This window comes from Rhipicephalus microplus, chromosome 4 (assembly GCF_043290135.1).
Source record: "Rhipicephalus microplus isolate Deutch F79 chromosome 4, USDA_Rmic, whole genome shotgun sequence".
Lineage (NCBI taxonomy): Eukaryota > Metazoa > Arthropoda > Arachnida > Ixodida > Ixodidae > Rhipicephalus > Rhipicephalus microplus.
The window spans coordinates 45,647,314-45,670,375 of record NC_134703.1 but is presented as its reverse complement, the minus strand read 5'-3'; the positions used below and the strand labels follow the sequence as shown (position 1 = coordinate 45,670,375).

The 23,062-nt window shown below is 44.0% G+C and overlaps 2 protein-coding genes across 2 annotated transcripts in view; one reads left to right on the top strand and one right to left on the bottom strand.

Moving 5' to 3' along the window:
- Positions 1 to 23,062, top strand: part of LOC142814256 (uncharacterized) — an 87,876-nt gene that overhangs the window by 16,767 nt on the left and 48,047 nt on the right. The window lies entirely within an intron of this gene.
- LOC142814255 (uncharacterized) lies at positions 5,444 to 16,174 on the bottom strand. The gene is made up of 4 exons (XM_075892683.1): positions 15,333 to 16,174; positions 12,424 to 12,624; positions 9,482 to 9,545; positions 5,444 to 5,533 (listed from the first exon to the last, which is right to left on the bottom strand). The coding sequence occupies exons 1-4, from the start codon at positions 15,549 to 15,551 to the stop codon at positions 5,514 to 5,516; spliced, it is 504 nt and encodes a 167-aa protein (XP_075748798.1). The 5' UTR covers positions 15,552 to 16,174; the 3' UTR covers positions 5,444 to 5,513.

Here is a 23,062-nt window from a genome sequence, read left to right as displayed (position 1 = left end):
CGTAACACTCGTTTGCTTGTTTATTTACATTACGTGTAGTGTAATGTCAAGTAGTACATTGCCGCATAAAACAGAACCCGTAGGTATAGAAGCCTCATGGAACAAATTATTGTGTATGGTGAAACGTTAAAAAAATACCTGCGAAAACGTCATTGACTTATCAAGTGTTTTATTTATGAATTACCCATTCATAAACAGTTTTTCGTGGACCCTTTCAGATTCAATATATCCGGTTTCGACTGCGCATTTCACGGGTGTCGCCAATAATTGCGTACTACGAACACAAGAAGTTAGAATGTAATTTACTTTTGCAAATATTAAAAGTAAGTTTGAGTGAAGGTTAATAATAATTGCTGGAGTTTTATCTCCAGCACGTATTATGGGGGGGGGGGGGGCTTTCAAAATTTTTGAACACCTGGTGTTGTTTAACGTGCACCTAAGTACAGGTAGGCCTCGGCCATTCCACATCCATCGTAACGCGGCCTCCCGAGTTTGATCCCGCTACTTTTGGGTGAACAGTAAACCAGCACAACTACACCACCGCGGCGGGTTGACTGTAAGCTGGTTACCGTCGTAATTGTATATAGCCAGCTGGCTGTCAAGGTGACCAAGTCGGTCGTGGCCATCGCGAATCGTACTTTGTCTTGCTCGACGATAACTCTTAACATTCAAACACTTCTCCCATTTCTCTCTACTATTTGTTTATTTCTCATCCTTCAACCGTCGTTCTTTTTGTGTACACTGGCAGAAATAAATGAAAGATGGAGAAAAAAAAATACAACACGAAAGTAACGTCTTCTTTCAACGTCTAACCGGCCTTGAACGGGCCACAGGAATGCACTTCATCGATGTTTATTCCGCTCGCCCTGAAATAGCCTAATGCCGTGAGTCACCTCGCGGGCTATAACACCAGCTGTTCTCGCTCGGCTTGCGGTCACGTGCGCTCTTGGTGTGAGGGCGTGTTTGGCCACAATCTCGCACGTGAACGTGGTGGAACGCTGCTGATAGCGAGGATACCGCCCCATTGTGTAAACAAGGCCCCCAACACGAGGCCACGACCCTATCGCAGACAGAGAGCTGGTTCGCACTTTTCTCTTAGTTTTTTTTTTTTACAAGTGGTAGTTTTTCAGTTGTCACACGTACATTCTCCCGTCGTCGTGAAGCGTAAAGCTTGGGTGGCCGAACACAGAACTGTTGACGTAAACCCGTGTCGCAGGGGAGCCCGTCGAGAATGTTGCGGAACCAAGGCAGAAAATGATGAGGTGCGAGATGTCGTTGAAGATAACGTTTCGACACAGGGACTTATTTTCGTCAGGAAGCAACAACGTATTGATACCCCGAAGAATACAAGTCTCCTTTTCGGAGCACTGGCTTCAACGATATCTGGCGCTCACCAGCATCGCTAAAAACCTTCATCTTACCCTCAACCTGGTATTTGTAATCGCTACATGCGGCTTATAATCTAGCAAATTTTTAAATGGCTGTCAAGGAGTTGCATGAAAAGAAATCATGGAGCTTTGATGGCAGTACTTGGATGCAGTCATAATCCGCGATCGGGTCTGTTCGTGCTGTATATTTGGCCGACTAGGCACAAATTTAGAGCCGGCGCGCATTATGCGCCAGGAATAATACCCCGCTATTGAGGCACATCGTTCATATCGGGGCACGCTAAAATGTACTACAGTCCACTTCGCGGCGTTCCACAAGAAAAGCACTCCACACCTCCGACAGGTTGTGATCACATGGTAATCATTAAATTCTGTTCAATCGCACAGCGCACGAGTATATCGGTGTTCATTCAAGAAAATGTCACCAGCTCATTAACGCCGCCTTGAAATTTCGTTTTCACGGATTTACCTACGACGAAATGAAACGGCGCTGTATTGGAAACGCAAGGCGTTGTTGCGTGGTTTGCTGTACGCTGCAGATCCGTGTGTGCCCGCGGTAAAACCGGCAAGTGCTCGGTTGGGAGTGCACTGGAATTGCCGCCGGCTCAGCCGGCGCTCGTTAGCACCGAGCGCCAACTTCAAGCACGACGTGAGTGTCTAGATGCACGCCATGCAGATCTTGAAACGGGGTTCTTTGATGCCGCCGACGGCGTAGCAACAGCCGGAGAAAACATTACGTACAAACAAAAGCCTTCTTGTAAGCTTCCGAACGCCTTGCTTCATGTTTTTTTTTTTTATCGAGGCTGCTTAGTAGTAAGGCGCTCTGTGTACGATTTTCTCGCGAGACACAATGTAATGAATCGCTGTCGCATTCTGAAAATCGGAGAAAGAAAGATGTACGAAAGTAAAGCGACAAAGGCAACCAAAGCAGAAATATCTAGCTCGCTACCGTATATACGTTTGGGCGTGGTGGTAAAGGGCGAAACAGATGAGAAGTAGAAAGATACGTGGAAATGGACGCTGCAAGACGGTTCATGAGCATTTACTAAATGTGATATGCTGCAAATTTCGTGCAAGCTCGCGCGCCCGTAAACGACATTAGTTAATAGGCAGTAAGCGAGTCGACCGACTTGTTCTGTGGGCAAAACGTGACACGCGGAATGCATACTTCATTCTTGGAAAGGCCAAAGCTGCTTGCGGTGAAAGCATGCATCTCGAAGTCCGCAGATAATTATTATACGAACGATATCCGGTCCACAGCATAGAACTGCTTGTTCGCAAGCGAGTTTTCTGATTGGTCACGAGGCTTCGCTTGTGCAATTGGCTGTAATGCTTTCTTACGAAAATTTTTTTAGCCCAAGATGTTTCTCGTAATACCGGCCCTCAATTTTCAAACACGTAAATCATCTCCGCGTAGATTTTTCAACGGAGGACGTCGGTGAAGAATGCAGCGGTCTCCATCGCATAGAGGAAACGTCGCGAACAAAGGTCGGGTGGTTTCCGTTCTTGGCCAGCCGAATGTAACTGCGCAGTTGCTGTGAATGGATACTGTCCTATCCGGGCGCGCGCCGTCATCCTCTTCTCAGGTGCGCATCGGTCTCCCGTCGCGTACACGGTTCAGATACTCGTGTTTCGTCGCAGAAAAGCCTGAGCGCACGTTTCTTGTTGCGCCACCGTCGTTCGCAGCGGATGTCCCGCGCGCTTAGCAACATCGTTACTCGGATAGCCTGCAGTGTGGCGCTGCAATCTATAGCATTTCATACGGCATGTATACGACACGCAGAGCGCGTTTGCGAAGGTGTTACAATGGGTGTTATTCCAAGGTTGGCATTCCGGCCAGTTAATTGGCACGTTTATATCATGAAGGTAGCGCGCGAAGCAACAGATGCAGAAAGTTAAACAAAACAACACAGACGCTTACGTTGCAAGTAGCTGTTACGTTGCAAGTAGCTTAATTTCAAGTATACTATAGCTGTTATTTGGCTAAAATGGTTGCTTGATCGTGTTGGTCTGCTCCTTTTTCACTATGTTATTTCGCGCAATTTTCGTCTGTTCATGTGTGGTTCGCCAAAAATTTTGGACATACTAGACCGGTGCAACAGCTACAAAGAAAGGCTTCGGGTTTTTCGTTTCCACATCACGTGTGGCATTAACTTTTCTGAAAATCTTGGGGACGCGAATCCGTGTTCATCGGTACAAATACACAGATGGAACAGCTGCCCTGTCAGAATGCCAGGTGGCATGATTAACACGTTTACCATGATAAACATGGTCCGCCGCGATGGTGCTCGCTACTGATCCGAAGGTCGCGGGTGCGATTCCGATCGCGGCGACTGCATTTCGACTGAGGCAAAATTTTGCTAGAAGTCCGTGTACTTTGTGACGTCATGAAGGTTAAACGCCGTAAGATAGTCTAAATTTACGAAGCCTCCCACCATAGTCCCTGTCCCTAACAATCATATCGTGATTTTGGAGTGTAAAGCCACAGATATTATTTTTATGATAAACATGTTCAATATCACGAAGATGCTCAGTATGGTAAACGTGCCATTTGCATAATGAAGTTGTTGTTCTGTGTGCTGAAAGCTATAGTTGGCCAACTTGTAGTTTTTGCGTTCTGCATATTTTTAGCATCACTTCGGGTTCGTAAATGCAGCCCTTCCAACGCGAGAATCACCATGTCCGTGTGGTGATCCGCAGCCGGGTCGAGGTTCAAAGTATCAGTCAGAGTAGCACGGCGCGTTGTGTCGCACGTTCAGGGAGAGGGACTACACAACGCTGCATGTCCTTTGCCCAGCGATAGCGATAAGATTTCCCTGGTCTGTACGTCACAGCCTCTCGACGCCGACTGCCAAGATGCGCGGAGTGATTTCTTTTGCACTTTGCAGCGACGGAATGCCAACGCCGAACCGTCCCTTCGGTGCGTGTTATGGAGGAGAGATCAGCAGTGTAGATGTTGACTCAGGGACGTCCTAGCCTATCGGCTCGTGATTGTTGGGAAGAAATCGTTAAAGCCGAAGCGCAGGGGCTCGACAAAGAACGAGGGTAATTCCCAATACAACAAGACAAGGTCGATCGAGAAAGCCTTATCGAATGGACGCGAAAGTGAGGCCTGATTGTGAGATTTTTGAAAAATTGCAGAAGCGTCCGGCATATATGGTCTGATAAATCTCGGGCCAGCACAAACTGTCTCACATTACGTTGAAATTTCGCTACATTCTACACTGTAAAAAAAAATGTCTCGGTACACAGCAAAAGCTGCTGGTAAATCGTTGCCGGAGGCATTCTGTAAATGAGTAACAGCAGGCTCCGTATCACGAAGTCTCTGTTATACATTTTTCCGTATTCTCTTTCACATCATATCTGTATTCCTGAACACAGCAGATCTGTTATTTCAAACACAGCAAATCTGTTAACCCAAACACAGCAAATCTGTCAACCCAAACACAGCAAATCTGTCAACCCAAACACAGCAAATCTGTTAACCCAAACACAGCAAATCTGTTATTCCAAACACAGCAGATCTGTTATTCCAAACACAGCAAATCTGTTATCCCAAACACAGCAAATCTGTTATCTCAAACACATCATGACTCTGTTTGTAGGAATACAGAATTTGCTGTATTTAGAGGAGGAATAAACGGAGATCGCTGTAGAGCAGTCTGGCTGTAAATTATTCCGTTATTATTAATGAAAACAGAAGCTTCAGTAAAACACCTGGTTTCGTTTAATGGCTTTTCTGTGCTTGACTAAGGTTTTGTGTAGTTTCTTTGCCTTGAAGGAAAGAGTTGTTTCACTGAGCATAAAATAAACTTAGTTTTGGTAGTAACTTAATTTGTGAAAAACTAACACAAGCTTTTGTTGACCAGTACTGTCGAAAAGCCGATGTTTTACGGGATGGAATGGAATGTTTATGTGGCTGCCTGTAGATTCTCATGATTGAGTTTTATGTCCAATTTTATGTACTGTTTCAACCTACACTAATGCAGTCTTTATGTACTGTGTGTGTGTAAACCACCCCTGCTGCTGCATACCATATAAATAATAATGCAACATTAACAAAACACAGATGAATTTATTTACATATAATACATGTGCTGTAGCTTGCTACATCACCATTCTTCATCACTTCAGCATGTTTATGCCTGAAAAGAATGTGAAAAACAAGTGATCAAATGAATGCAAGAAGCAACTTACACACACTTTATAATGCCTTCTCTGTGTATGTATATGGCCCTTGATACAAAAAGTAGGGGCACGTGGTAGAGCAAAATGTGAAAAAAAAAATCGCTTTGTTTTCTTTGCAATTTGGGGAGGGGTGTCCCTTTGTGCATCCACATTCGTGCTTTTCATAAACAGCATTTTTGGTGGCTCAAAACCAGTTTTTCCAAAAGGAAGTAGCCAGTGAAAACACACTCTAGTGCAAGCCCCTTGCATTCGCTCTATGCTTACGGCCTAATTTTCTGACGTACAAAAGTCAAAATGCTTGTCTAGAGTCAGCTGTGTATAGAAGATTGTCGGGTAACTTCTAAAGCAGTCCGAAGACACTGTGCACCTTTGTATTCACAATCCGCCTTCAGAATACATAGGTTGGAACACTTTCAGCTCCTAGCATCATTACACCTTGCATTTGCCGTGCTTGTCGATAACCTTAGATGCTGGGGGTAAAGAAGGTTCTGAGGAAGTGTAAATTTCGTTGAAGCCCGTACAGTTTTCTTGTTAATGTGAATAAATCCCTGTGACGTACTGAGGTGCTGAACCAGCAAGCTCTTTATTGTTAAACCTCCCAGCCTTTTCAGCATCTTTCGAGGTGAATCACGTATATACATGGGGACAACGGGTATGCTCTAATGGACATGGACTAATATTTCTGATGCAACTGAATAACAATGTGTGAGAACGACTCAGTGTAAGTGTTGAGTTAATGGGAATTGAGTCACAGAATCTTTCCTTTCTTTGTTTAGGGTGAGAGTCCTAGAAATGGCGACATTGAATATTTTTTTTTGCATTTAATAATGGTAGTATCACACGAGCCTCTATTCTGAGATAGGATTGAAGCTTGGCCAAACTACAATGAATTTGCTGGAAATCGTTGACCACACTTGACGATACGTTGCAGATAGAGCTGAATGACATCTCACAAAAAAAAAAAACAAGACAAGCATTGCGAGAGGCTCCACGGCGAAAAATTGACTTTGGCAGTGATTACCAAGCTTGTAACTACTAAACAAAATAATTGAACAGTGTTTCTGACAGTGCGATCACTTTTCACCTGTTTTTGAACTTTATTCCATATCTCAAAACAGTTTTTTATTACTTAGCTACCATTATTTCCCATGTATTTTAAGATAACCAGTTGATTATTTTTTTTGTATACAGCTACTGAAGCAAAATAGAAGCTATGCACTTTACCGTTATTGTGTTACAAATTTTCATAGATGCCAATTAACTCAAAAGTCAAGCTCTAGTGGTAAAAAATTCACAAAAATTCTATATTATGAAGTTAAAAGAGCAAAAAGTTTGGAAGAAAATGATGTATGGATTATATGAATATCCCTTTTAGTCACTGAGAAAACTACCTAAAATCAGCAAAAATGCACAGGATGTATAGGGCCTGCCCGGCGCTCCTGAGAAGTTTCCCACTGGCTCTGATCATGCTCAGAATGAGCAGTTACATTTTCAGAAATATTTGTTGCTATTGTATAGCAGAATGCACGGGTGAATACCTATACTGATTTTCAACTTTGCATTCTGCTGTTAAGCTCTATGTGCCACATATAGCTACAAATTATGGCTGAACTTTCTTAATATAGATTTACCAGCGCAAAAAAAGACGGCACATATTTTAATCATGAACCAACTCGCCCAAGCAGCAGCTTTAGTGAAATTTTTTAAGCACTGTTTATTGATCACAGAATGTTTTTTTTCACTATGCTGAGGTGGGAGGGGGGGGGGGTTGAGGATCCTGTAAAAAAACTGAAAGAGCTTGACCTGAACTAAGAAACATCATGTGAATATACACTACACTTATTCGTAGCCAGGCGGTGGCACACCGGGCCCGTGCCTCTCCCCTCCTTCCCCCCAAACTTTTTTCTCCATGAAATACTTAGCGCAAAATTACCATTTGCCTGCCCAGACCTCTGGTTCAGATCAAAAAGGGCCCCCTCCCCCTAAAAAGTTCTGTGTATGCCCTTGGTTTAGATGAATGAATTTCCAAACCCTGTTTAACATAAGCATCAGTGAGATTAGATAGATATATGGGGTTTAATGTCCTAAAACCACATATGGTTATGAGAAACGCTGTAGTGGAGGGCTCCGGAAATTTCGACCACCTGGGGTTCTTTAACGAAGCATCAGTGAGATTGATAACTAGGATAAAATTAAGGCCAAACCTTCCATTTTTCTCTTTTCACAACATACTATATGTCCTTGGCACAATTCACAGTATATAGAAATCTCAATTGAGAGTGCATTTTCATGTGCTGGCTCTTGTGAAATAATAGCAGTATATTTTGACTACACTCCGAAGGACAAAAAAAAAGAAAACGCCAGGCTCATAATACTTACAAACAAATTAAATTGAAAATGCAAAGCCACAATCAAGATAATATTCAGCTCTAATAACCGGATATCATCAGAAAATGTGTATGATTCATGCTCACACTTTCACTGATTGAAACGCAGCTTCTGGGCCAACTTCATTATCTTTGTGTGCACACTTGTGCGAGACTTCTGGCCACCTTCGCACCTGCTGCCCTTTTTCGTGTTGGAGCCCTTTAAGGTTATCAAGGTGTGGTTCAAATGAAACATATGAGAAGAGCACAAGGATGGGTACAGACTCGTCAATGGGCTTCATTTAGAACACGTATGGTTACACGCTACAGTCTGCAAATTCCTCATCTATGCATCATAGACTTGCATTAATTCTTGTACAATCTGAGCCAAATACGCTGGCCCAATCATTTTCCTCCTGAAAAAAAAAAAGAAGACCTCAGCAAGCTTAGGAGCCAATTGGTCAAGGCTGCATCTCCGAATTTCATTCTTGCCAGTAATGGCTGTCATAGTTTCTGACAAGTAATCAATGGACTTTCACTGAAGTCAGAGGCAGATAAGACCCTTGTCAGGAATCAACAACTTGTGTTCCCTGCGCCGTTCATATATATATTGGCCTGTTTGATTGATGTAAACATTCCTCCTGGTTTGATAAGCAACTAACAAACTAAAAGGTGTGGCACTTAGTGCAATTTTACACACCCTACTAGTGGTTTGTACGCTCCCAAAATTTTTCCAAGGCTTCCTTTGAAAAAATGTGCAATGGCCTTTTTCAGTCTTCGAATACGCACAATCATAAAATAAGTCTTCACATGCTCGTGGTAAATATGTTCAGAATGTATGATCTGATGTTAAAGTTGGGTTAATATTAAAGCACAGCATTTTGTCTGGTGAGCTAGTTTGTGGGTGAAGGTTACTCTTCTGTGCCGTTCAAGGTAAATGCTAAGACCCCGCATTGCCTCTATGAGGTGTGCAAGATTGCACTAAGTGCCACCCCACTGAGTTCGACGTGCGCTCGTCAAGTAGGATAACGAAGTCACTCAGACATGGAGGAATGTTAACATTGGTCATACAGGTCAATGTATAAATGAATGATGTAGGGAACACCAGCCCTTGATAAAGACCAGACAAGGTTCTCACCTGCCCAACTTAAATGCATACGAATTGTTTACTTTTAGTAAACCATGGCAGACTTTACTGGCAAAGACAAGAATTGAGATGCAGTTGTGACCCAATGGCACTTGAGCTTGCCTAGGCTTTTTTCCTAATGAACAAAAGCAATGATTGTGTCTGTGATACTTCACTCAGACTATCAGAATGAACGCAGGTTCCCTGCATGAGTGTACTGAATAAAACCCAGTTGCAGGTCTGCCCTCATCTTCCACTCTTCTCCTCTGACAACATCTGTTATTTAAGTGTATAAGTATCTACTGCACCTTGTAGCTGGAGTTAGGCTCACACTCATGTTGTAAAATGTCATCAATTTACTTGACCTCCTCGCACAACAATCAACACATAATGATATCGACAAGGGAACTCACCCAGTGCAATGATTGTAGGCGTTGATGGCAACTCGGCAAGCTTTTCAGTGATGCTTGTTCCCTCCTGGATGAGCAAAAATATCCCATGTACACAAAAGCACAAAGAGATATGTACAGTTGCGGCCATTCCAATATATAAATCAGAGATGCGATCCCTGCAATTCCGTTTTCCACCATGGTTCCTGGTCTATTGCAGGCTGTGTGCACCAAGTACAAATTACCTACCTAGGAGCCTTGAAACTTGGAACAATTTTAGAGCAAAGTAGAATGGATAGCGAGCACGCAAAAAAACCTGCTCACATTTTGATTCATTTTTCTCTTTGGATTACAGCAACATCATAGACAACTCTGAATGATTGCAGGTCAATATATCAATGTTAGTGGTGATAGTATTGCTTAAAATTATTTTGCATGTGCGACAGCAAGGGACAAAGTGAGCAACATCTTGCAACAACTCTGGCCTATTCCCATTCTTAGTGCCCTCCTCACTGCGTCGTAATGAGGCACTACAGCCAAAGTGACGAGAAACATTGTTCTGCAGTGCATTGCAAAAAACTAATGCTTTGTGCATGTGGAGCACTCTGATTGCACACAAACACTTTTTTTCCCATTGAGCCTGAAAAAGGCTAGTAAACCAAGTTTGTGCACTGTGGTTCACCATGCGTGCACCATGCCCCAACACAGTTTTTGTTGCATGAAGTCTCACTTTTCACAGCGCTACGTTCCTTCTCATTCACTCTGTGAACTTTATAGTCGGATGCTTGGGGACTTCACTCCCTATCCTAGTGGCTCTGATGAAACAATGGCACCTGCCCGCACTAACTGTTGGCTCAAGGGCAGTGTATTTTTTTTTTCAGAACATTTTTGTGACTACGACACAATGCGGATAACCAAAGTAAGTTCCACAAAAAAATTGAAAATTGCCTTTTTTTTACACTATCTTCAAATGCTGATACTTGTGACAAAGCGCGTGTTCCGGTGTAATTTTAATGAATAATGCTGCTGTACAAAGCCACCAAAATTACCTTAAAATGAAGCACAAAGGCAAAAGATATGCAAAGCTACACTATCCTCCTTTTAACTTGTGTCCAGCAATTCATGAATTAGGTATTTTTGGATGTTTAGCATATTTGTTCTGTCAAAAAATTTTGCTGCAGCGGTCACTAAATTCTCATACGGTAGCATTGCACTTGTTCTTTATGGGAAGAAAATACATCGATTAAGAAGTGTAAAAAAGTTAAGTCTGCTCAAAGTTCAGAAATTGTGAAATTAGAAGAAAACTGATTTCAGCAGTCAAAGTTTAATTTTCCTTTATACAAAAGCAGCTTTTTTCACAAAATTCAACTGAAAAAGCTATTGTTTTGTGCTAAAAACCTGCACAGCATTCAGTCGATCCCAGATATATTGAACTCGAAGGGGATCGCGATATATGTAGTTCAATATATCGATGAGTCGAAACACAAAATATGTGTATTTAAGGCATAAATTAGAGCATCTCAGACCTAAAAACAGTTTTTTGAAATCCTAACAAGCACTTAAAGAATGATTCTCTCACAATATGATAAAGAACAAGGCCTGAACATCTACTTTTGCAAGTTATCGCACTTCATTTCACTTGAAAATAGTCTGTAAACTTTTCTCTCTTTTTGCGTGCCACCAAGTTTCAGTTGTCCTCAATATCACTGGACCCTTCCAAGTAAGCAAATTCAGCTCATTCGGCCACAACAGCGCTGAGTGGCACTGAATGCCAATGTAAGCTCCGTAGAGCGTTGGTGGCGAAAGCAATAATTCCACGGCACCGTCAACATTGGGCATCATCTCGGCATCCATGCAGTCAGAACCAGCGACGTCGTCTTCTGCTCCAATGAAGCCGCTCGCTGTCCGAGATGGTGCCCGAAAACACTAACAAGGCATAGAATTTACTGAGGCATTGTACGCCCTTGACAGCAGTCATGACGCACTCAAAGTCGTCACCTGGCACAAAGCCCGCAAAGAAACAGTTCACGACTGTGCTTTACTTGAGGTCGCTCCTAGCACCAGCCATGATTTTTATCGCTACGAGCGTATCAATGTGTAGCGCCGACTTCCAAATGATGATTTATCAGTAACGAGGCGAGAAGTACACAGGTCCACAAGCCACAAAAGGCGATGCTGCCCACAAACGAGCAAGCTCCCACCGTCAGCATGTTGGTGATAGCGATGTCACTTGTGGCTTTGTCATTTTGTAACCGACAGCTGTTGCTTTGGTGCGGAAAGCTAGAAAAAAGCGTAGCCTCCGAAATGAGCGTTCTAAAACCGGAAGCACCAAAATACCTCATGAAGTTGCACATCTCGAAGGCCACGCTTTTCAGTCCCACATGCCATCATACACGATTGAATGCGAACATCGCAATGAGATCACTAAACTTCCTTAAGTCATTCCACTTCGTTTTGGTGCCCTCGGTCATCACCATGCCCCCACGTTAAAACCTGCAGATCGCACATCAAGCATACCGGTGCACTCACAAGTGCTGTGCAACGAGCTAGATCAGCAAGATGGAGTTTCAATGTTTCACTTTTCAGCACCCCCTTTTAGTCACTTGCACGCGAAAAGGGATCGGAACTTGTCGAATTGTGGCTATAAATGATCATTATTTGTTAGGAAAAATGCAATTTGTGGGCTTTAGCGTGGCTCAGAGTTCAATTTAGCGGATGTTCTGCTGTGCGTGAGTTCGATAGATGTGTACAGCAGTCCCGTATTTTTGCATGGGAAATTCAAGGGGATCTCTCAACTTTTTGATATAGCCAATAATTCGATATATCATAGTTTGATATACCCGGGATCGACTGTATTCTATAAAATCTAGAACCTAAAGCTGTTCTCAACAAACCAATACATCACTTTCTGAAAAGATGTTACTGTCCAGTTTTGTACTAACATAATGCAACAAAGTGAAACTTACTTCAAATACTTGGTAAAGGTAGTTCTTGTCTTCCTTAAAATGCGCGCAGAGGAATGGTAGCACAGCTACCTGGACTGCTTTTTCTCTTTGTCCTTCGTCTCTCACGCGCACCACCAGTTCCATAGTATGTTTCGTCGGCGCCTCCTCCATCATCTGAAATAATGCAGGCGCACAGGCCGCCATCCTCTCCTGGAAGATTTCCTGCAATTATTCCAAAAATCAAAGTAAATAACAGTTACTTGATAATAGATGAATTCATCTGTAGAGATATTAAAGTGAAAACTGATTGAAATGTAGAACTATATTACCACCCTACAATTGAGTGCAACAGCTGTGACACGCCAAAAAAAGAAGACAAAAAACAGACTGGTGGGGAATACCACCCTGAAACTACTGCACCAGCTTACTAGAACATGTTGTTGGCTAGTAGGTTCAGGCTGAAGAAAGGTAGGGACGTAAACCACATAGACAAGAAAAAAAGAAGTGGACGAGATAGAGCATTGATTGCAACAGATTTTGTTTGCAAAATAAAAAAGGCTCCTTTTGTTTTTGTAAACACCAAAGCATATGAGCAGGAAAATGGCGTGCACTCCACGATTATGACATCACTATAAAAAAAAAAAAGGGGTTCAGCGGCAAATCGCTGTCACAACCAGACTCCCTTTCACAGTTATCTCCAACATCAGCAGGGGGTGTGCTACTGTGCTCTTGATCTGAACTGGATTCAATTTCAGGTACTTCCGTGCACTGTGTTGCAGTTTTGCCCCGGTGATACCTTGAAACATGTGTTCTGAAGGAACCTGCTGACCTCAGCACACTACCACAACCCACAAAAGGACACATAACAGCATCAATTCCACTCTCCAGATGGGCAGCTATGTGACCAAGAAGCTCCGTGCGAGTAGGCACACTCGCCCCGCATGACAACACAGAGCAGACAAACGCATCATCAGTCTGTTTGCTGCATCGCTTCTTGTGATGTCTGAAGACGTGACTTCTTAGGCTCTGATAGTTTTTAAACAAAGCTCCACAAGGCTCACAAGGGCAAAGGGCACCGCCCAACACACTGCTGTGATAGTGGTAGTGCTCGAAGTAGTCGGTCAATGTTGAAAATGTCTGTGCGCAATGCCGGCAAGTGGGCATTCTTCATTGATGTTATGGCTGCAATGAAGGTAGAGCACTTATTTTGCTAAATTACATTCACTGGCTTGTGCACTTTTTCAGACCGCCCAATTTTATAATAAAAACACTGCTACAATGGTAATAATACCTTACAGTCTACAATAGTAGAATCATTCCAATATCTGGTTAGCATGTCAGGTTATGTTCAATTTCATATGAACATTAGCCAATGCTTTTTAAGCAGTCCTCTATATAAGAGCACAGTGAATATAAATATTCTTGACCTGCTACAAATGTTTAAACTAAGTTGAAGCAGGCGGCGCAAGGAAAAGAAATAATGACGGAGACTGTAACATTAACTGCACAAATTCTACAGAAAACTGCACCCATACTTGCGCAACTTGGGTCTCTTAAAAGGCTATTCCTGAATGTGCAGTCAAAAGTGAGCTTAGCATATGCTCCAACATTACACATGTTCACAACTTAAGTAATGCTATCCATTATATCGCTAATGTTGACAACAGATGTTCATATCTTGCACATATGTGAAAGCAGCTTCAGCCTCTCAAGTGCAGCCAGGTCCAATATTGAATACAATTACTTTAAAATTTTAGCTTGAAACATAATTACTTTAAACAATTACTTAAAGCTTTTTGTGATATATTGACTAATCAAACAGTTGATACCAAGTATGAATTGCACCGTAGCCTGCCAGTAGTACGCGCAAGAGATGGAAATGGGTGGCTTCAAGATAGGGCACCCAAAACTTCGCATATGCGATCGCTTGATTCTGTTGCCATACACCAACTTCTTGGGTACACACAAGGACTCCCATGCTGGATTAGCTGCAGTTAAGCAGTAGTATGGCTAAGTGACGTGCAAATTCGCAATGTTGTCGGGTGTAAGCAATGTGTCGTGCAATTCCAAAGAAATGAACTGCTGAGCACGCAAATCAATAGACACAACAGAACATGCATGCGAAATGCGAGCGCCAATCGTACCTCACGGCTGTCACTCAAATTCCGCCAAGTACGGCAAAATAAGTTTACACACAGCCAAGTGACAGTTGCTGCCCCTGTCGTCTCCTACACCTATTTTTGTAGTAATGGACGTATGACTTGCAAGCGATGCAGGCATGGAAAACACGAGTGCTTTGTCTGCGCTCGATAAGACGACAAAGACACGTACACGCCTGGTGTGTACGTGACAGCAGACTCCTGCTGATCCGGCTTACAAGTGCACCTTATAACAGCCATGTGCATGGGCACCGAGGAGATCACTAATGAGTGCGTGCACAAACTGACCTGTGACATCCTCAAACTACAAAGATGCAACTCAACAGCAGGCTTCACCACAATAATACAATTAAGTGACACTAACAAAGGAAAAATGCCGTTATTGCTGAGTGCAAGCAATGCTTCATATAATTCCGAAGAATTAAACTGTTCACTGTACTGCTTCCTGCATGCGCAACTCAATAAAGGTGCAACACAGCGTGCGAGCACTATGGTCGTACCTCATAGCCGACACTAAAAATCCACAAAATGCACTGAAATATGCCTACGCACAGTAATGTTACCGTTGCTACCCCTACTGTTTTCTGTGCCTAATTTAGTAATAAGGTATGTATGAGCGATGCAAGCATGGCAAACACGTGTTTCATTATTCACCTTATAATAGCGACAGACATGTTACATGCCTAGCTCGTATGAGCTGTGGCATGCGAGTGCACCTTATAACTGTTTATAAGATAGGTAATGATCGATAACGGTGAAATAAATGCCTACCTGATTGTGATGTGTGCCAGGTGATGGACTTCGCAGGAAGGTGAGAGAGCTCTGACAATAGCCGCCTGCCTTGACCACGTAGGGTGCCAGAGACCACTGAGCTGAACAAGTGAAGAGTGCGCCAAAAAACTTGACAAGTGAGGAACCAAACAAATGAACTGCTAGCACTACTTGGTCCTGAGCACGTAAATCAATAACAAGATGCAACACAACCTGCATGCAAAATGCGAGCACCAATCGTACCTCACGGCTGTCACTCAAATTCCGCCAAGTACGGCAAAATAAGTTTACACACAGCCAAGTGACAGTTGCTGCCCCTGTCGTCTCCTACACCTATTTTTGTAGTAATGGACGTATGACTTGCAAGCGATGCAGGCATGGAAAACACGAGTGCTTTCTCTGCGCTCGATAAGACGACAAAGACACGTACACGCCTGGTGTGTACGTGACAGCAGACTCCTGCTGATCCGGCTTACAAGTGCACCTTATAACAGCCATGTGCATGGGCACCGAGGAGATCACTAATGAGTGCGTGCACAAACAGACCTGTGACATCCTCAAACTACAAAGATGCAACTCAACAGCAGGCTTCACCACAATAATACAATTAAGTGACACTAACAAAGGAAAAATGCCGTTATTGCTGAGTGCAAGCAATGCTTCATATAATTCCGAAGAATTAAACTGTTCACTGTACTGCTTCCTGCATGCGCAACTCAATAAAGGTGCAACACAGCGTGCGAGCACTATGGTCGTACCTCATAGCCGACACTAAAAATCCACAAAATGCACTGAAATATGCCTACGCACAGTAATGTTACCGTTGCTACCCCTACTGTTTTCTGTGCCTAATTTAGTAATAAGGTATGTATGAGCGATGCAAGCATGGCAAACACGTGTTTCATTATTCACCTTATAATAGCGACAGACATGTTACATGCCTAGCTCGTATGAGCTGTGGCATGCGAGTGCACCTTATAACTGTTTATAAGATAGGTAATGATCGATAACGGTGAAATAAATGCCTACCTGATTGTGATGTGTGCCAGGTGATGGACTTCGCAGGAAGGTGAGAGAGCTCTGACAATAGCCGCCTGCCTTGACCACGTAGGGTGCCAGAGACCACTGAGCTGAACAAGTGAAGAGTGCGCCAAAAAACTTGACAAGTGAGGAACCAAACAAATGAACTGCTAGCACTACTTGGTCCTGAGCACGTAAATCAATAACAAGATGCAACACAACCTGCATGCAAAATGCGAGCACCAATCGTACCTCACGGCTGTCACTCAGATTCCGCCAAATATGGCAAAATAAGTTTACACACAGCCAAGTGATAGTTCCTGCCCCTGTCGTCTCCTACACCTATTTTTGTAGTAATGAACGTATGACTTGCAAGCGGTGCAGGCATGGAAAACACGTGTGCTTTGTCTGTTGCACTCAAAGGTGGTGTGGTGTCCATGTCGAACGCGGACAGCATCATGGGCACTTCGGCATTGGGGTCACTAGTAGCCGGCGTTGCGCCCGCGCCAGTGTTGGGTCGGCGCGGGTGCTTTGTTAGGCCTAGCCTTGAACGTACCCCGGGCGCGTCCTCGTTGTGGGGTTTTTTTCGCTTCTGTGCTTTAAGTCCCGAAGATTTTGGTTGCAAAAGAGTCTTAGCAGCTTTACTGACCTTGCGCACAGGAATCTTGGAGGCAGGAAGAGAAGTTCCGGGGCAATCCGGCGTTTTTGTGGGAGCAGATGCAGCCGTGACTGATGTACACGACGCTCGTAGCGCCCTCTTAGGCTACGAAGGGAGGCGCTCAGCTGAAACGGCACCGGCGGGTGGTGCGGCTTTTAATCGAACTCGCGACGCTCCCTTTGGGGCAAACTGACTACTTTAGCGCCTGCCTACAATTTGTTTTTGTATTCTAGCCGACACCACGATGCACCGATGCTATCTTGCACCCATTCTATTGGGCAGTGATGGCCGGACACACCGCAGCAGTCGTGTTATTTTGTGTGACCATCAACGCATTTTTTTTTCTTTTGGCCTGTTGTGGTTGGGAAGAGCTATGGTGGTGCAAAAAATTTATCGGTTATTCAGGAAAAGTGGTGTAAAGGGAAATAGTTCTGAAGAATCGATGTTCTCGTCGCAGGTAGTGAGAACCATTCAACAACCGATGAATTCTTCGGTGACGAAGTGAAGTCGCCGTCGGTGTTCACCGAGTAGACTCATGAATTCATAAAAAGAACAAACGTTTCCCCGAGCCTTCCAAATTTTATTATTGGGCTTGAGCTTGCATGGTAGGCTTGACGGTGCGAAACAGCGTGAAAACAACGAGTTCATACAAAGAAACAGCAAACCGCACCCTTTTAAAATACACTTCATTACTGTGTTTCATTGACTGCGTGTTAATTGGTGTGCCAACTATACAACGCAGCTACGATTATAGGATTGCTCTCACTAAACAAGTCAAGGCTTGCAAGCACGAAAAAAAAAAGGAACGAAAATAGGAGAACATGTACACTGTCTCTTCTTCTGTGTGTCGTGCATTCTCACGATGTGACGAAAAAAAAAAAACGTAAACTATTATGCACACCATCAAGATTCACATATATGCAGGGATTCTTGGACGGGTATGTTTTTTTTTCACTATCTTTTGTCAATAAAGTCTCATAGACGCAGTACAAGTACCTGTTCGCTTTCAATCTTGCAAGATTGAAAACGAAGTGCAGCGCCTTTCGACGATATATATATATATATATATATATATATATATATATATATATATATATATATATATATATATATATATATATATATATATATATATATATATATATATATATATATATATATATATATATATATATATATATATATATATATATATATATATATATCGGAAGCGAAAAAGCACGACGTACGCCGAAACACCTTTACTAATTACAAATGTTTCGGCTGATGGGCCAGCCTTCGTCAGTGTGACCACACTAACGAAGGCTGGCCCACCATATCGTCTCGCTTTATAACTTTTTATGGCAACCCGACTTCGCTACTAATAGTAAATTTAGCTTCCCTTGCGGTGAAGTATCATAATGCTGTAATTATCCTCTTCCTTAATCGGTAAAAACTCTGAAACGTTCTCTTTTTCTTTTTTACCGCTGCTATCCTTCTCCGCCTCTCCGAATATATATATGTATCCATACTGGCACTTTCCAGTGATCCTGCATGCAGCTCTTTTTCTCCATTGTGAGTTAATGAACAGTTTCTCTTCCTCATTCTCTCGTATTTCTTAGTCTATCTTCGAACCCAATGTTGCTCTAAGCTTAATTTCCTCATCAAAGCCTGCCCAGTTATCACACTTTCCGTCTTCGTTTTCTGACTTTCCATGAGCGTACAATGCGAATCTGCGCATTCCTTACACACTGTGGGACGCCTCATCTTAGTCGGCGACTGCAGCGTTGCCGCTGTATGTATACGTTAGCCACCCGCCACGATAGCTCTCTCAAGGCATTGTCCATGGCTATCGCTTAATTTTCTGTTCTAGTTCACTGTATCATTGTCGAACGGGGGGAATGGTCAAAGTTCAGCCAGTATGTCGCCGACAGCTCTCTCAAGGCATTGCCCATGGCTGTCGCTTAACTTTCTGTTCTAGTTCACTGTATCATTGTCGAACGGGGGGAATGGTCAAAGTTCAGCCAGTATGTCGCCGTGCACACAAATCACGGAAGCGTGTTCTTGAAGTACAGAAGACATACGTTTTTCTGGTGTTTTACGGAAGGAGCGAAAGAACGGAAACATCGACTGCTGCTTTACGGCAACTCCTGCTGTTTCCCATAAACCGCAGCACAGTTTGTGCTTTAAACGTCCAGTCTCGCTATTTTTCAGGAAACAGATGTTACTCTGTAGTTTCTACGGTCTGCTCCGACGTTAAAACACGGATATTTTTTACAGTGTAGTTTTGATAATTAGGGTGAATAATACTTGTTTTTATTTGTTTGCTTCCATGTACGTTGAAGCGACGCGCATGGTCGATAGCATTCCAAACGGCTTATAAACAGGGCAGTACACGTGTTCAGTAGGTGGGGGGGGGGGGGGGGGGCGTCATCAAGGCTACCTCGTTTAGACGAGTAGTATCGTGGACGTGCAAGCCTTGCCTTTATTTTCGTGTCCTCCAATCGCCACTGATTTGGGTTTTGGCAAGTACGCAATGCAGTTGCACCCAATGACACATGCGACCGTTTCCAACGTTGCTTATGAACAGCGCCACGTTCTGGATTTCACATACGTGCATAACTGTTGACCGAAAGAAATCGAAAGCAGTGCAAGCTTGCGTGGCTAAGGCGACATTTAAACGGCTACTAAAGCGGAAAACAAAACATGTCACGTGACGCGCAGCATGAAGGCCGGGCACAAAAAACCATGGGCTTAACATGGCTGAGAAATGGTAATAATTTCATTCGTTGCTTTCTTTGTCCCTTATATGTGATACTTGCCCTAGAGGATTGGTGGCTGTATCGTCTTGCCGTTACCAACTGATCGCTGTTTTTTTTTTTTGATACACTCAAAACAAAATATCAAAATTGATTTCTACTCGTATTAGAAGCACGTTAATGAACAATTCTGATTCCGTGTTACGCACAGCTAAGCGTTTTTTTTAAGATCGCAAAGTCCAAATCAATAATGATAATCACCAAATAACCACTTAATAGATCACCCAACGTTTTACACGAAGCCAGGGGCTTAGGTAGGCATTCTATTGCGGGGGGGGGGGGGGGCGCAACGCCTTAATTTTAAAAGGGGAGCAAGTTAGTCAGATGTGCGCTCTGTGCCTTGGCAAACAAAAAAAATGTCGGGGAGTGAGATTTGTTGTGTAGCCAAGGTGCATGCCACCCCTTGGCTACACTGCGCGATGCCTCTCCTACCAAGTTTGACTGAGGTCAGTGGAGAAATTGCGAATATGCTGTGTCTCACATGAGGCATCTTCACGGCTAACTCTTATAGGACTGAATATTTTCACCGGACGCCTACACACCACAATAAAATGCACCTATACCTGTACTCACAATAACGTTCTTTCACTAATACTGTTCTTTAGAGTAGCTGTCGGTCAATTGTAGTGCTATATTAAGCCTTGTTAAAACAGGTTAAACTTTTTTTTTTATATTCAGCCCTGCCGCGTATTCGTATTCGTTCGCTTAAAGAAAGGAAAAGAAGAAAACGCAGGCTTTGTAGAAGGACGTTCCTAAAGTTTGCAACATTTTGAAATCAGCGTGCGCTAGCAAAATACTTCCTCTTTCACGCCAGTATGCAATGTTCAAAGGCAGGCGTATGTGGAGTGTCCTTCGAGGGAAACTGTTGGCTTTGTGCCTGTTCGCGGAAATTCCTACGCCGTTGTGGCCTCCTAAAAACTCGTGCGGTAATGCTAATTGGCAAGTTTGGCGACTTTTCTTAGTATTATTCACCGAAGCTGTTAGTGTTTCGTGACGCCCTGATTGACCGTTTTCGCCGAGTCCGTGACTCCTGTTTGGCACGTGCTGCGAAGTTAGTCACTCACTGGCGTGATCCCTCGCTGTTCCGCGATTATGATAGAGAGCGAGAAAAAAAAACATGCTGAATTACGTAATACCATAAATGATGCGGGCGTCAACAAGCATTTCTGAGGTATAATGGGCCGTTATTATTGAATAAGATGCCGGTTCTGGCCTGTTGGCACATATTTACAACAAACTGCTGCAGGAAAAACACACGGACAAAACAAAGCGACATTGGAGCTCGTGCTTGCTGTCTTGTTTCGCCCTTGTGTTTTTTTTTTTCGTTATTGTTTCTCGCTGCACTTTCGAGCAGTTACTATATGGCCTCTTAAAGAGAACAATTAAACACACGTGGTTACTAGAACGGTTGGAGTATCAAGAAGTCACATCGCATGTAATCGTGAAGTTGGAGCATGCGGATAGACGAAAATAGCGTAGGTCAGGCGTATGCTGGTTGACACGAAGTTGTAAGGGCTAAACACATGAGAGACCTTTTCTAAAAAAAATTAATGTGAAGGAGAAATGTACAAGCGAATGGCCCACGATCAGGGAAGCCTGGACCTTTTGGCGCTTTCCTTTTGTTTCTTTCCCGCCCTCCAAAGTACATCGAAATACACTAAGACTTTCCTTTAAAATTCCTCATGGAGAATTACTCAAGGATGCTTTTTCACTAATGTTCATCCCCCTCCCCTTTCTTTTTTGTTTCTTATTCTTGAATCATAACGCATTGAGTCAGCCCATTTGGAACTGGTGAGTTTTCTCATTCGCATAACCACGAGTACATTGGTTACAGACGTCGCGAACAACACTGCATGGCAAATAGTAGTTCATGCTTACATCATCATTTCGACTTAGGCTCTTGCTTACGTGAAGTAACGGGAATTGTATATATATATATATATATATATATATATATATATATATATATATATATATATATATATATATTGTAAGGACGAGAAATAAGACACAACGCCTTTGCTGCAGGCCGGCTGTTCTTATTCTGCTTCGTCTTCGTCATTACACTCGGCCATGACTGCTAGCGCGCAAAGGGCAATTTTCTCTGGAGGGCGGCACTGGGAGTGCCGTGGTAGTCTGTCATGTGCACGCCTCGAGCTGTCCTGTGGAACTGTCCTGTACTCTGGTGGACGACCCTGGCTGTGTCGAGGTGGTCGTTGCAGGTCGCGTCCGCGCGGCAAGTTAATGTAGTCACCTGGAGAATGTAAACCCAGCAGGTGATACTGGCTGGTGCGGAGTGATCGCATTGGTGGCGGACCATCGCGATGACTACCCCTTCGCTGCTTGGATGACATTGCAGGGACACCAGTATGCAGTACTGCGGCCCACACTGAGCGGGGACGCCTGCGTTGTTCAGAGCGAGGGAAGGTACGATGGGCTATATCGATAGATATCAGCGACATCGCTGTGTAGACTTTGCGCGTAGACTTGCGACGCAAGTCGTGCTCTAGCGTCTTCGCTGATGCACTGCTGGTCGAAGTGGAGGTTTTTGCCAATCCGTCACGTGCGTTCATGTCGACATGGCCAGTTGCCTCGCCATCCGGAGCAACCGTGAACTGCACCGGAATGACTTCGATGGCATCCTCCTCAGGTGGAGTAGGCACTTGTGGCTCGTTAGGGGAGACGGCATTTGGCAAGTTACGAGCGTCCACGCACTCGGCCAATGACGGCAAAGGTGGCAGGGGATGGTGCGGCTCCTTACTATGGGTCAAACTGGCCGTTGTGACGTGTGCTTGGTCTCCGGCTGGTTGTGAAAGAGCCGCCGTCGTCACGCAGCAGGTCAATGGATCCAGGCCATTTGGGGCTGACCAGCTTGGAGGCTGGCTCACTGGCTTCTGTGCTTTATAGGCGGTCCTAAGTTGGGTCAAGGGTAATTGTGTGTCAGGTGTCGACGCGGAGTCAGAGATCTGCCCGGAGGAGTACACCGTCCAGCTTGTCTCGATGATTGCCGCAGGGTACTCTGGGAAGCTGTCCGGGGAGGGGGCACGCGGCACAGCTGTAGGGGGGCGCGGCGCCTCGTGAGGTTGATCTCCGAGGTAGGGCAGGTTGGCAGAGGGTGCAGCTGCCTCGTCGTTGTGCTTCTCAATAGCCCCTTGCTCGGTAGTGGCGAGGGTAGAATGAGAGGTAGCAGTGAGGTCAGACTCAATTCTTCCAAACGCAGCAATGAGCTTGGCGCTCCAGTCCGCCCAGGACTG

Bases quoted from the DNA above. Each gene is read 5' to 3' on its own strand.
- LOC142814255 (XM_075892683.1), bottom strand. From the start codon at position 15,551: ATGCAGGTTGTGTTGCATCTTGTTATTGATTTACGTGCTCAGGACCAA. The intron at 12,625-15,332 runs GTAGGCATTTAT...GAATAATTGCAG, and splicing joins CTGGCACACATCACAATCAG to GAAATCTTCCAGGAGAGGAT. The intron at 9,546-12,423 runs GTAAGTTTCACT...TTGCTCATCCAG, and splicing joins ACCTTTACCAAGTATTTGAA to GAGGGAACAAGCATCACTGA.